Source organism: Labrus mixtus, chromosome 12 (genome assembly GCF_963584025.1).
Source record: "Labrus mixtus chromosome 12, fLabMix1.1, whole genome shotgun sequence".
Classification (NCBI taxonomy): domain Eukaryota; kingdom Metazoa; phylum Chordata; class Actinopteri; order Labriformes; family Labridae; genus Labrus; species Labrus mixtus.
The window spans coordinates 14500144-14515298 of NC_083623.1; the positions used below are offsets into that span (position 1 = coordinate 14500144).

General features: G+C 39.7%; 1 protein-coding gene across 2 annotated transcripts in view; it reads left to right on the forward strand.

Moving 5' to 3' along the window:
- Positions 1-141: 141 nt before the first annotated feature.
- si:dkey-71h2.2 (low density lipoprotein receptor adapter protein 1) overlaps positions 142-15155 on the forward strand; it is a 38698-nt gene continuing 23684 nt past the window's right edge. For both annotated transcript variants that reach the window (XM_061052172.1, XM_061052173.1), the window contains exon 1: positions 142-482. In XM_061052172.1, coding sequence (XP_060908155.1) covers positions 398-482 — 85 coding nt within the window. In that variant the 5' untranslated portion in view covers positions 142-397. The remainder of the gene's footprint in view (positions 483-15155) is intronic.

Below are 15155 nucleotides of genomic sequence, written 5' to 3' on the forward strand. Positions count from 1 at the left end.
AATAAACCATATATAACTCCTGTGAAAGTGGAAGCAATTGTAAGCTCATTGACCATTAGTGAATCTTTTCCACGGTAATGTTTTTTCCCTGAAGGACTTGAGACTGGAGCACTTTAAAGGGCGCTCGGTGACTGTGAGATGATCAAGGTTGGAAGGACACGCCCTTAACTTTGGCAGCGGTGCAGTAGGTGCACGTGCTGGGCTCTTCAGTCTGTGCGTGGAGAGCAAACGACAGCCATTAAGGGTGGGAACTTATATTACTGGAGCTTCCTTTCCGTCTTTTCCTCTCTGTTGGTGCATCCACCGTCGATTCCGGCTTGCTGTATTTGCCCCCCCGCCCCCCCTCGTGGTCCGGAGACTGGGGAATCCACCTGCCGGAGAGCAGACACACCTCGGGATGGATGCCCTCAAATCCGCCGGCAGAGCGATTATCAAGAGCCCCGGAGTCCCGCGGCACACATGGGGAACTTCAAAGCACGAAAGTGAGTGAGACGAGAAGTGTGTTAATGTTTGGATTTGTTACAATGTTGTTAAGATTTTGGCGATGAAGCAGAAGCAGTAAAAATGTAGAGAGGGAAAAAGAAGGACACTCTGTGCCTCTGGCTGCTGTTGGTGTTTTCTTCCTCGAGAGCTTTTGTTTGTCCTGTTGCCAAATCTATCCAAGCTCAATGTAGGCCTACTATTGTTTCTCAGTAACAAACAAAAACAGTACAATTACAAGCTGTAGCCTCTTGTGGTGTGTTGTGTAGTTTTGTCTCAATTGTTATTGGTTTATTTTACTTCCGTGTGAGCTGTTCCCACTGCAAGTTGTCCCTTTCCCATTTTAACAGCTGTGGCTTTAAAAAAAAAAAAAAACTAGCGAATTCAAACGGACACCGGAAATTAACCGAATAATCGATTATTTGAGTCACAAAGAATTAATCTGACCAAGATGTTTTAATAGAGAAATTGTTCTAATTGTTTATTCAGGAAATTCAAATACAAATGTGAACTTTTCAGTGACTAATAGTTGAGAGATTAATATGTGTTGTACTGTACACATGTAATTGAATTTATTATGAACAAACAAAACAAGAAACTTGTAGACTAAAATAAATAAAAAAAATCACATAGTTCTTGATTAATTATTGAAAGGTTTGTTACTTTTTAATCTCATAATGCATAAACCTGAGGTAGATTACAATATAACATTGAGCCACTCAAGGTGAAATAATTTATAAGTTATACTTTATTAATCACACACAAACAGGATCCTATGGACGTGCAATTAATTGAGGTCTCAGAGTGAGGGGGCTGCCCACAGTGAGCGCTTCAGAGCTGTTTTTTGGGGGGTTCGGTGCCTTGCTCAATGGCACCTTGGCAGTGCTCAGGAAGTGGACTGGCACCTCTTCAGCTACCAGGACAATTTCAATTTTCTTGGTCAGTGACCGGACTTGAACTGTTGAACCTCCAGTTCCCAACCAAAGTCCCTACAGACTGAGCTACTGCCGTCCCTACATGTTATTTAAGGCTGGGCGATATATGAAGATTTTATGAGATATCGATATATTTTCAAAAAAGATGACAGGGAAGACAATATCGTTTTATATCGATATAGTTTATGTTGCATTCAAATATGGTTTTATGTGTCATCCGTACAACTAGCAGTTCACCTATTTTAGTTTATATTTTTGTAATTTTTCATGTCCATGTTGACATTGTGCACCCGACTGTTAATGAAAGACATTTAGCGTTTGGCCCATGGCGATTTGTCTTAGAACTCAACTTAAATAGATTTTATTATTCTTTTTTGAATAAAAATGTATGAATATATCATGTATCGCCCCCTCCCCGCCCCCCCAAGACAATATCGAGATATGCGTTTTGATCCGTATTGCCCAGCCCTACTGTTATAAACACATACAATACAATACTATAAATCCCATATTGAAGTTTTTCATCCTCAGAAGACAATTCAAATGACCTGAAAGACAACTGTGAAGGAATAAGGGAAGTGCAACAAAATCACTATCAGTAGCCGATTTGAAAGTACTGTATCTTTTGTTCCTAGTTATTCAAATAATGGAAGATGTGTCATATGATATGTGCATGCTTGCGCCTGGGGTCTAGTGAAATACAGGAGGCTGTGAGGGCTGACTGAAGGGTCAGAGCATTGAACCTTGTCACACCATCAGTGATAGCAGAGAGAGAGGGGCTGCCCTGCTGCCTGCAGCTCTGCTGTCTCACCGATGTGTGAAGTGTTGTCTTGAACGCTCCCTCCCTGCGGCTACATTTGCCTGTGAGCTCTTCACTGCCTTAAATGCTAGCATGCTGCTTTTGCCTCATCCTGGATTCCTGCTTAGTAGATAATCAGACGTCCATGCCAGCTTCCATTAAACATGACTGATTAATTTCACAGCCAGGAGAGCGTGCTCCGTGTCTTCACTCTCTCCAGGAAATGTTCTACATAAATGAAGTAATGAGTTTTAAGGCTGTGGGACTCAAAAGTTTTCTCTTGGGAATTAAATGAGTCTCTAAAATGGCTTTGGATGCATTATGTTTCTGAATTTAAAGGAAGAATGTGCAACTTTTTGATCCAGTAGATGTCGCACCTGAGCACCAGAACTAAACCAAAACACATGGCTGTTTGGCGACACCTCGGCTGTCCTAAAGCCTCCGTTCTCCTCCAGCGGCACACCTCTAACCCCCCTCCACTCGCGTTAGCAAGAAGGAGTTATCAAATAGAACGCACTATAAAAGCACCATTAAGCGCAAGCGGTGGACAAAATTGTCCTTTGCACGTGCTGCAATCGCCCGTGGCCTTCATTGTTGTGTTAGCAGACTAATGTTAGCACACTTTGCTTGACTCATAGCTTCATATTGCACATAGATTTACACGGAATGACCGTGATCTGAAAACACTTACGTGACATCCAAATAAGCCGTGAGTAGACTGTTATTCTTCTTTTCTCTTTAGTCCTTGATTGAAACGGCTTTATACACAAGGCCGTCCCGTCCATGTGATCATGAGGTATACGCGGCTCTGACATCTGTACAGCTGGTGAGACTCACGCTTCTCATTCATTGTAGACAGTCATGACTCAGAGAGACATTTACAGAGGATATTTTTGATTTCTGCTGTATTTATGTGCACATTCTGCCTTTTAAGAAGAAAATGTCAACGTTAAAGGACAGTTTTTCCTAAACGGTTTGTTTGCTTGGTGGTTGATGGACTAAAACTTTTGATATTTGTTTCCAGCATCATCACTTTACAATCTCTCTCTGTCTTGGCCATGGGTAATTCATGATAACAAAAGATGACAAACAAACCCTGAACACAGATATTGTCTGAGTCACATTGTTAGCAAGAGACTCTGGTTCGTGTTCTTCTTCCCTGACTGTTGTTGATGTCAGAAAGACAACGGGGGGGAAGAGCAGGATGATCACAGCAGAATCCAGCTGCCTGATGACAGGAGCAGTTTGTGTCTGAGAGACACCAGAGGAATCAGGCTGGAAAAAACGTGAAACACAGCAGTCACAAAGGGTTACACACAGACAGGGAGGCTGCTGATGTCCAGAAGCTACTTCGCAGGCAATTTGGAGAGAGGACAGCATCTGTATGCCAGCATGTGGCAATGCGACAAAGCTGGCTGAAGGAATGCAAATAAGGCAACTGTGCAGCTGCAAATTAAGTGTGAGTAAAGTAAAAAAAAAAAAGGGATTCATTATTCGTGTCCTGTCTACTGGCTGAGGTACATTTCAAGCACATTGTAAAGTGGGTTTAGTTTAGTAACCTCGGTTATTGACTGTGCAATTAATTTGTCGATAGGTTCTTTATTTTAACTGTGGCTTGCCAAGTTGTTGAACAGATATGTTGAAGATACTCTGTAATTTAATGGAGAATCAATATCAGATTAAATTAACATCAGGCAGCAGAGTTACTGTTGAGAGAGAGAAAGTGTTTTATATCCCAAACTATCGATGTTAAAGCTTAAACATTCATGCTTTGTTTTAAGGGTGAGGTGAGACAGAAGCATTTGACTGAATAGAACAGTGCAGGCCCATTGGAAAAACCCTTTTAACACACTTACTTAATACAAATTGTATTAGCACTTGACCTTAAGCACCAGTTTAAGGGTACACTTAATGGAGGGATACATTGGTCTTAAAAGCGTCATGACATGCACCTCCGATTTTATTTTATTACACCTGTCAGTTTAATGTCTAGACGATGACTGAATGTGCCCAAGAGTCACATGTAGATGTCATGACAGCCATCCCACTGGGAAAGATAAAGGAGCATACCTCTAAAACATCCAATGAAGCAAAAGTCTGATGTGAACGCAGTGAGGTCAGCGCTCAGGCTGCAGCAACAAGGGACAGTCTTGAGATAAAATTAGAAAAAAGCTTACTGTACCTGCTTTGACTGATTAAGAGCAGAGTAATACATCAATGACTTCAGTTTCTCCTCCTATGCAGACCAATAAAGAGAAATTTTTGAACACTTTAAACAAGACAATTTAAAGTTGTTGAGAAGGTTCTTCTCAAGTCAATCTTCCAAAAGAAACCTACAACCTCTGATTATTATCTGCACCAGCTCCCACCTCTAATTGTATTATTTTAATCATGCGACATGTGTTCTACATCTAACTATCAAAAGAGAGGTTAAAACCAAAGGCTACAACAATAAAATACATAAAAAATCTTGTGAAGTACAACACTGAAGCAGCATTTTGGAGAACAAAAGACATTGTTCTATTGTAACTGTTCCTCCTCTGTTGAATCATGTGCCAAACTCTGCACAAGTGTTGTACGTCTTCTCATAAAGGTCCTGTAAAGTCTAAATGAAGCCTAACAAACATACATGCAATCGCCACCTATGTCTTCATGACCTGTATCTTTAATACGCGGGCAAATATATAAATGTATACAAAAGATATCAAACAGAGTAACACTTTACAATCCGATGTGAGACATACACGAGGAACCATGTGTGGAGAACTTGGCGGGATCATGGTTGAAGGTTTTGCAAAAAGGGCGACCAGGTGTCCTCAGGTGAAGTGATGCTGTTAGTTTTTCCAGATTTGAGTGGTCTTGTGAGTAAACTGAGCCAGTAATATGACCTTTTTAAGCCGACGGTTCATGACATTAATATGAATTGTGAGCGGTGTTTGGAAGTGCGTATAAGGAAGAGATCACCAAGTTCTGCAATGATGGGTCTAAGGGGGATGCTGGGGGATCGCAGAGGACCTGCTTATGATCTCCTACCAGACGTTTTGAATGTATAGGCAGAGGCATGGAGCAAGTAGTTATAATGCAGTTGGACAATATGAACAATGGCTGATGCTCTTACGGTAGAGCCTGTGAGTGGTGATGTGACTTCTATAAAGAACTTGATGCTGTAGTTGGGTTTTTGGAGTTGCATGATCTATTATTGGTACATATGTTTTGCCAATTGAAGTGTGTTGGAAGATTACTGGGGGGTGCACTCCTTTTTTTTTAACATGTATAAATGTTTCCCACATGATTATGAATCTACTGCAAACCTTCTTTACAAACCACAGAGGACCCACACAGTCTGCATGCTAAGTAAGTTAAATCCAGGATGATCGGGTACTGTAGACATGTTGCCGTAGCAATGTAAAGAGGAACTCTTTCAACGAGTAAATAATCACATTTTCACACCAGCTTACTACCATGAAACAACCTATTTCTGGACTGGTACACAGTCTTCAGTTCCCTTGCCAGCACAGCACTGACATGTACAGCCCTCTCCCGTCGCCCCTCGTGGGCCGCTAGTCATCATCTGTTGAGGTCAGAGCCCCTGGCAGAATGGCAGAGGACACAGCATGTGCCTGGAGTACAAGCCGTTTCTTTGGATCACGTCAGAGAGCAGCAGAAAAAGACCTTTCTGTATCTCAGAAGTCACACACACTTGCCCTTGGCACCAAGGACGTTCAAGCTGTATGCATCAGTTTGAGATGGTGTAGCTTTGGGACAGACTCCATTAAATCCAGTAAGACTTTGTCCTTGGGTTTGAAAAGAAAAAATGTTGTATTGTTACGGTTGTAAATATCAGACCTGGCTTAAGCTGCATGGCGCTTTGATCAATATAAAAGAAAAATACAATAAAGACTGTTTTTGTTTGAAGGCTTTTAAGCTCTGAGGCAAATATCAGAACATGCAGTTTTTACTGGTGTGCTTTGAAGTCCTTAAAGAGCTTTATGTGAAACGAGTGGACTGCACAAATAAGGCGGTGAGTCCAAGCCTGCGCTTGTATTACAGCTGACAGGGTCATGTCTGAATGGCGTTCAGGACGCAGTGGTGTCAGTTAGCACTGACCCTGGAGGAGCAATTATCTCTCAATGGCTCGTTAAGACTCGGTTACCCATGAGTCAGGGGCAATGCAGTGAGGAGGAGGATGAGCAGAGGCAAAGGGAGGGCATGGTGGGAATATACTGGGTGATGATCACGCGACTGTCAGCAGTACAGTGTGTGATCGAGAGGGACGAAGACAGGGATTAGGGTTTGGAAAAGTCATTAGGGATCATTTGCTTCCAGATGAGGAGTTGATAATTGGGGTCTGATGGAGCATTTTGTCTGTGTTATGATGCAGATTAAATGCGGGAAAAACACAGCCGGGGATTACCAAAAAAACCCTGTCTGTGTTGACTGAGAAGCCGATTCAAATTACAGAAACCTAGCCTATGACATACAGTTAGCAGAACAAATATTTAATTTATTTCTTTGGTTTATACTAGGGCTGCATGATGTTATAAAACATGTAGAAAATGGAACCAGAACCATAAAAAATGCACAACATGTGCTCACATTGTTCAATATTTCAGTAACCAAATGCAGTGCAGTAAATAAAGACATATAAAAGTGTGCATAAGCTATGACCTCACAGTTTCTGTGCCTATCTGCTGCAATATATCAGCTGTAGTGCATCTTTTATCACACAATTGGCACCAATTATTCTAACGGTAGCTGATAGCATGGTTAGTATTGCAATGTCTGCTTCCAACAGGTGAGAAATAATTTCTTGTTTATATCAAATATTTCTTTCATGTATTGTAAAATTCAGTTTGTGATGAGAATATTTTCTTCTTTCAATATTATAATTCCTTTTTTTTTGTCGCAGTTATTTCAGACTTTGGCGATGTGTTTATTGTGAATGCTCAAATTGCGAAAACGTTGACATTGCGATTTCTTGTGCAGCCCTATACCACTGTAAACTTTGAGAAACTAGTGGGACTAATTCGCTGAACCTCTACATTGTCCCAATGCTCCCTCTCCAGGGGTTAGGGGCATGATTTATCTAAGATGATGTCTACAGTAAAGGTTAGTGAATGACCTTTACAGCAAGGCTCTGTAAACGCACACACACACAAAATGAAGCACCAAGAATTAGAATGAGAGAGAACAACTTGAGGCAGGGCTGAAGATACAGGAAGTGTTCTTTATGTATAAAGTGTTCTGAGTGTTTTATTTTTAGCATCAGACATCAGATGTATTTAAAGAGAGAAAGCTTTAATCTATCCAATATTTGTTAGTGATGGAGCTTCTGTCAGTCGGCTTGCGTACTACTCTCCCTGATAAATAGTTCAGGCAACTGTTTGAGGCTTCACTTTCAGTTCTAAAGCAAGAAGCAGGAAGTCCTTGCATAAGAAAAACATTATCAACTACATAAATGGTCAAAGCATGATGCCACACTGTGAACTCTAAGTGAGTATTTTCAAAGAGGACAGCAAAGCTTTAGTTGTTTTTATAACCTCACGGTCCATCATCTCTTGTTGTTTAAAGGAGAAATCCATTTATTGCACCTTGCACTTCCACAGATCTAGATTGGATATAGAACACACTCAGTCATTTTATAAGACCAGTCAAGCCAATATGTGTTCCGAGCTGAGCTTCAGTGTGTCATCCAATGATTTAACCGAGCAGATTTCCAGCCTATACTCTGCATAATTCATGCTCGCACACTCCAGTCACAGTCTGAGCACAGATAAGATGATAAAGTGCTGCTAATGAGGTTTCATGGAGCGTGCTTTGGGGAAAGTTACCTGTCTAATGGATTTTGTAATTCTAAGATCAGAGGCTGTCCCAAGTTGCGAGCTTCCGCTTGCATCACATTTATGATTTGAGTTCTAAAAACCCATTGTGCAGGCCCAGGGTTTCTCATTTCACAGATTCAAAGAGCTCCCATTTCAGAGTAGATTATCGGGATTCCAGCAGCCTTCTATTGACCAGAGAGGAAACATTAACTTCTCTGCATTCTGTGTAAGTGGTTAATTTGCTTGAAATGGATTTTGTATTTTTCACCATGGAAAAGTACTCGTTAGCCAATGCCCATTTCATGGACAGTTAGTTTAATGAATTTATCAAAAAAGTAAGAACACAAAAGTATTACCTTCAAATGATGTGTTGTTTAGCGGTGAGAGTAACACCAGAGAGGGTTTATGTTTGAGTGCATGACCTTTTTTTTTATTTTTTTATCCCTTTCAAGTTTGTCAAAAGAGAACGACATGAGCTAAATCCTCTGACAGTGTGATTAGTTGGATTATTGTCAAAAAGCACAGCTAACTCTGTGACAGCTCAGCACAGACAGGCTTCCCACTTCTCTCCAATAACTTTTCTTTTCTGTGGAACTTTATACACTTTTTTTAATGACAGCCTTCTTCCCCACTGTTAGTGACATCAGATGACGTATAATTATGCCTGTCCCATATAAAGCCCTGCTTATGTGTGATTTGTGTTGTTTTAAACCATGCTAGAATGAGGGCTCATGAATTGTGTTCTACTAAACAGTGCTGTTCAGACTGAAATGTGTATGCAATTCATTCATTGATTACAATGAAATATGGACAAATACAGTGTAACCCTCTTGTTGTTTGTTATCATATAGCTGCAATTTTCCTCTGATGTCGCAGTTTGGTTTGGAAGCTAAAGTCATAGCATTGTACTGTTGTGTCTATCAGTAAACACGAGTAACTTGATAGTGAAAATCTGTATTGACATTGAACCATACTTAATGTTTTTGATGTTAGCCAAGAAGTGAAGTAATGATCAGCCAGGAATTTACACCCCTCCTGTTGAATCATGTTGCTCAAACAGTAATATTATGGTTTGTTCCATTTGATCTCGGAAGTAAGAAATTCTGACTTACCGGTCTGTTACGTCATCAGCCCCCCTGAAGTCGGAATTCTGACTCAGAAACTTAAAATCCAACATGGCTGCTACGTGCGTCAACAGTAACGGAAACTTTAAGCTGTAACTTTTGTGTATATTAGCAGCTTAGTCCTCTTTTGGTGTGATTAAATCATTCACACTGAAAGTATCGTGCGAGTTCTATCTGTATCTGTAAACTATCACGTAGTGTGATGTTATCAGCAGGTAGTAACAAAACAAAGGTACTCCTGGGGGCGTCCATGTTACTTGTTTGACTTGCAACTTGAACGCGATTAACTCGGATGTGACATCATTCCCAGCTTAGAGATTTGAGTTCCACGGTCAATGGAACGCACCATTAGCTTCCAACCAGCTCCTACTTGTAATATTATGTACTGTGTGGCTGAATGCCAACGTTAGCTGCTGTCTGTGCTTAGCTAATAATGTATATATCAAATATATTATTTTACCTCGAAATATGGTCGGCTTTCCCTCCAGATTTCCCCTCCTCATTCTCTTTTCAGTTGCTTATCACTACGGAAGCTATGAAAACATTTAACAAAGTTAAGCTAAACGTTGAAAGGAAGAGAACAGTGGCACAGAAAAGCTTCTCTTTTAACAGGCAGCAACCTCCAGCAGAATTATACTTGTGTTGAACAGCAATCTGCTGTGAGAAATGATGTAAACAATTTAATATGATTCTGTTTGTGTAAATATAGAACATGTGTATTTAGGATTTTGTCACACAAACCATGCTTGGATTAGGTTACATGAAACTGTGCAGCATTTATTTGTTGTTTGTTTGTGCTGGTGAACGCAGCACTACTCCTACCCCACGCTGGGTCGCCAAGTACTCCCCTCCACTAAACGCTCTTCTTGTTGCGCTTGTCGTCTTGTGCTATAATCCTGAGGTTGCCATGGCTGTTTTGAAATGTTATAATGCCTCTTTTCTTTTTCTGTCCTAGGTCTTGGTTTAGTCAAAGCTTAGCAGGTTGCCCATCTGTCCTTTTATTCCACAGCTCTCATTTTGGTATTAATGCCTTAAAATCCCCAAAGTGCCAAGGAGATTCACCTTAATTCTTCCACGTGCTTTAAGGATAACAGGGGATGTTTTTAGCCGACGATATTTTGAAAACGTGGATCCTACGTTGCTCTGTTGTCGGAACAAAGGTGTGAGGGATCGCTGAGATGTTTGTGTGTTCGTGTGTTTGTTTGTGCTGCTGGAGTGTCAGCGTTTTCTTAAATCTTTCAATATCCCATTTCTGTTTAGTTTGGAAAATGTCAAAGTTTCCCTCCTGGGGCAACAATTACCTTTATGTATTGATTTAGTTGCGTCTTTGTTTGAACTCTAAATTCATATTCTGAATCCAATTTTTCATGACAGTACTTTTTTCTTCTTTCCTCATGCTGTCTTGTGCCTGTTACATTTGCAGCTGCGAGCGATTTTCCTTCATAGTTGCCCTCCACAAATATTGATTTTTCAGCCTTGGCCTCATGTTATTAAAAACTGCTCCACATCATATTTTATATCGATTTTCTTCGTGAGACCCCTGCGAGTTGTTTTCATGGCAAGTGTATAAAATGTTGTCATGTGTTACATGCATTGTGTCTGCTGTTAGTGGTTCAACGTGTGGTTACTTTTATGTTCTTTTTAAAGCCTTCCAGGATCTCTGAGTTTAAATTTGATCATGTGAAGCAGATATGGATTTCATGATGGCAACGTTCACTCCCACGGCCTAGCTCGGATGTAAACGTGCCTGGCTCCCTGTTTCACCTTCATAAACACATGACTCAAACTTATATACAGCTCATCACTATTCTGCTGCTCTGTGCAGGCTCTCTCTCTGGGCTGTTTTTAGCACCAACAAGTTCCCTGCCCTGAAGTGAAGTGAATTATGCAACACCACGAAACTGAGGGGCCCTATCTACGGAGAGCTGCAACATCACACTCTCACACAGTAACACACACACATATATACTCACACATACATACACACACACTTAGACAACCCTCTTGTTTAGTGGGTACAGTGGGGTCCTAACATCCAGGTACTTTCACTGTTTGATATCTGACAGCTGTCTGTTAGACTGATGGTGTCACTCAGGTGTAAAGACTGTTTTTACCGTCTTATCCATCATTATTCTGCCAGTGTGTGTGTGAGAGGGAGATTTTTACTGCAGATGCCTGTGAATATATGTGTGTGTGAATGTGTGTGTGAGTGCATATCATTTGAACCTACTCCTCCACTGGAGAGCTGAATCCCATCTCCCTGTTCTGTTCTCCTGAAAAATTCAAACACCACTCACCGTTTGTGACACATCATGTCCCCATCTGAGCTCAGCATCGAGAGCACCGAGGAGCCCCGACTCCTAAAAATAACTTTATATCACTAAGGTGGAATGGAAAACTTGTGTTACCTATTTTTTTTTTTTTTTTTAAAACAGTATTTGTGTGAATTCTGGTTAAAACAAAGCACACAAATAAAGCCACAGTGAATTCATGGCTGTCAATTAAATGGAGCAGAGCTGATTAGGGAGATATTTGAATCAGCATTAACACTTTCCTCTGATTATCTAAATATTAATTATTTAGCCAGATGATTGTTGACTTCAAAATCAGCTAAAAATGTAAAAAAAAAAAAAACTGCGTAGTTGTCTTTGGTAATAATCAATTTTAAACATAATATTGTTGAGTACATGCTTTTGTAAACATGGTAACCATTTTTGTAATACTTTATTATTTGTTGGATTCATACAAATATATGCCAACATAATGGCAGGAGTTTATTTATAGTTTATCACTGACCTTTTTATGTCTTTGGTTAGAAAAACTGATTTAATCCCCCCCTTGTTTCTGAAACCACACGTATACTTACACCCCTTATGAACAGCAACTTTCTGAAACCAAAAGCTACCCAGAATCTTGTAACGTACACATTAGAATTGTTAAGAAAAGTAAAGAAATATACCAAGCAGATGGGTATCATTTAGTTTAAGTGAGTCATTTTAAACTGTACATCTCAGCTCAAGCACTAACATTGATTACTCCTCTAATCCCTGTGATTCCCCTGAGACCTGAGAGTCTGCGGTATCCGCCTGTGTCAGACCACCTTCCATCACTCAGCTGAAGGGTCTAAAGTGTTTTACTGCATTAGAGGGGATTCCTGTGGGAAGCCCTCAGCTGTTAAAGGGTTGCAGAGATACACCGTCTCAGATTAGATCAGCAGCTCCTCTTCAAGGTGACTTGTTTGGCTTCAGTGTGATAATGGATGGGAATTTGGGATCGAGGAACCTGAGATTTCTGTTTTTTTTTATCCACAGCTTTAAACTTAATAAAAAAACAAAATATTTAAATGAAATCTGTTATTTTAATGAATGGATTCCTGTCATGAGAGCTATTTATAGATGATGGAGATGCTGAAATGGGAGCCAGCAGACTCCAGGGAGAGAAGATTAGTATCAGCAAAGAGAAAATCATACCCTGTTTGAATTGCTAATGGAAACAATACTTCCACGGTGCTTAGCGATTATTCTTTAGGAAGAAATATGTGAGGAAAGATTTCCCTCTGTTTGAAAGTGTCTGCATTGTAGATGGAGTTTCATTATTTTGGCATGATTTTTTTTCTCCAAGTGAACTTGACTATTCCTTTTGTCTAAAAGTCCTGATAATCTTTTTCTCCATGTATCTTTGAATTCAGTTTATTCTCCCCCTTTTTTCTCATTTAAACGTATTGATATTATAAAATATATTTTAAACACGTCTTTAAAACCTGAATTATTTATTCTTGGATGAATCATGCATACGGTAGAATGATTTACTTTATTGCTTTTGTGTGAAAATCATAATTTAACCGACAGCATGTCAGCGTAGACAAACAGTGGAATCTGAGTCACCCAATAAAAGTGATCCAAAGCACTTTCAGTAGACATTTACTGTGCGAGTCTCCCTCCATTTTCAATGCCCTTTAGTCAATGATAAACTACAACTGTCAGCAGATTACAAACAGTCTGTAACGCACAAGCTCCCCTCCTGCGCTGTTGTGTTTGATTAATTGGAACATGGTGAAGCAGATAAATGAGCATTTAAATGGTTTTACAAAAGTGTTAGCGGAAAAGGCCTTTAATTACAGAGGGGGCAACTTGTCCTCATAACCAAACAGTGAAATAGTTTGTTAGTCAGAACACTCCCCAACGACCCAAAAGAATAATTCAAAAATGATTTATATGAGATCGGTAGCTGTTGCCTTTTAAACAGGCTATGTGGTAATAATAAAAAGGAAGTTATCATGGTCATGTGTTAAGGCAGCTCATAGTGACTGGTGTAAGGGCAGATCTGGTCTACTTTACTAAAGTAATACCTTTACAGTTAAGTTTTGTGACTCTTTTTGTGAATCTTTAGAGAGCAGTCATCATTTGAGAGGCTCCTTGCTGGGAAAAATTGTTAATTTAAAATATTTGCTGCTGCTGCCTGTCGCCATAGGAGGGAGAGATATTTGCTGTTGAAAGAGGTTTTGGAAGGGGATTACTTTTTTTTATTCAAATATGATATACGTGGCTGGTGATTTAAAAACAATACTAAAGCAGAATTTATGTACATTACATTTCCCCCTGCTGTTTTTTTTAAGTTTAATTTAGTGTCCTACAAAAGTGCTGCTGCAGGAACATCCAAGTCCAAGACAAGATGTAGGCTAAAGTCCAAACCAGCACGGTCTAACTTAGAACCTTAAGGTAAAAACACCATTAAAGTGGATGTTACTGTGGTGCTACCCTTCAATGTGAATTCTTCACCCTGGACATGAAAAACAAAGATTGTATATCTGGCTCAGTCTTCCTGCCAACATCATCACGACCAACTGTCACTGACTGCAGAGCACATATTATCACAGTTATCCCCTGTTGGATGCCTGCTATAAATAGAATACAGGAAGTCATCCAGGAACATTACTCAGTGTCTGTATTGACTTTTAATTTGGAGTATGTAATAATGGCTGTCTGCATAATAGCTAATCTTATTTAATTCTCTGGACACTTCTTAGGACAAAACATATTCTTAGAGTCGAGAAGATAAGGCTGTTTAATACAGAATATAAATATGGACTTGATCCTGTCTAATTAAGCATTCACAGAGCCTTTGGAGGACGCTTCCTGTTTAAAGGTGGAGGTGGAGGGGGAGGGGAGGGGAGGGGGGGTCGAGGCTTATGTTTTGCATCATAACTGATGTCAAGGGCAATTACCATCGAAGACATTATAAGACTGTCTTTCATCAAGTTGTGATTGTGTTCTTTGTGATCTTTTTGAATAATTTACGGTTTATCTTTTATGCTTGAAGCGACACTTAACATGTAAATGCTGTTTTTAAATGAATAATTACACGGTAGTGTTGTCATGATACCAAAGTTTAGACTACGATACCGATACCAAGTTTAGTGTCACTATACTCGACACAGAAATTATACTCGAACACAATACTGGTTCATTTACAATGAATTTTTAATTTACATATTTAGTTGAAAGAACTGCTTGGCATGAAGGTAAATATTGTTGTCTTTATGCTTAAACTTGATGAATACTGTGATTTTTTTTTTTTTTAATGTTAAATATCAAGCTACAGCAAGCAGCTTGCTAGCCGTGTTAGCAAAGACTGGAAATGGTGAAATAGCTACCCTGGCTTTGTCCAGTAAAACCACAACTTATTATTTAACTCTGTGTGGTTTAAACAAACCTAATTTATTATACTAATTCATACAAATTACAACTACTTTTTACCTTCTAACAGAGCCAAGCTAGCTGTCGTTGTGCTAGGCTAATGATGGTAGAAAACGAATTACCCACACATTTGACTATCCTTTTAAATTATGTATATTAAAAAGTTCCCCTTCTTATACTGGTAAATTCATGCTATGAAGGCTAATTACTGGCTACAATTAGCCTAGTTATGCTAGCTCATGTTTGATTCTGTGTTTTCTGATTGGCAGTTGTTGCCATAAATAATAAAGCGACTCACT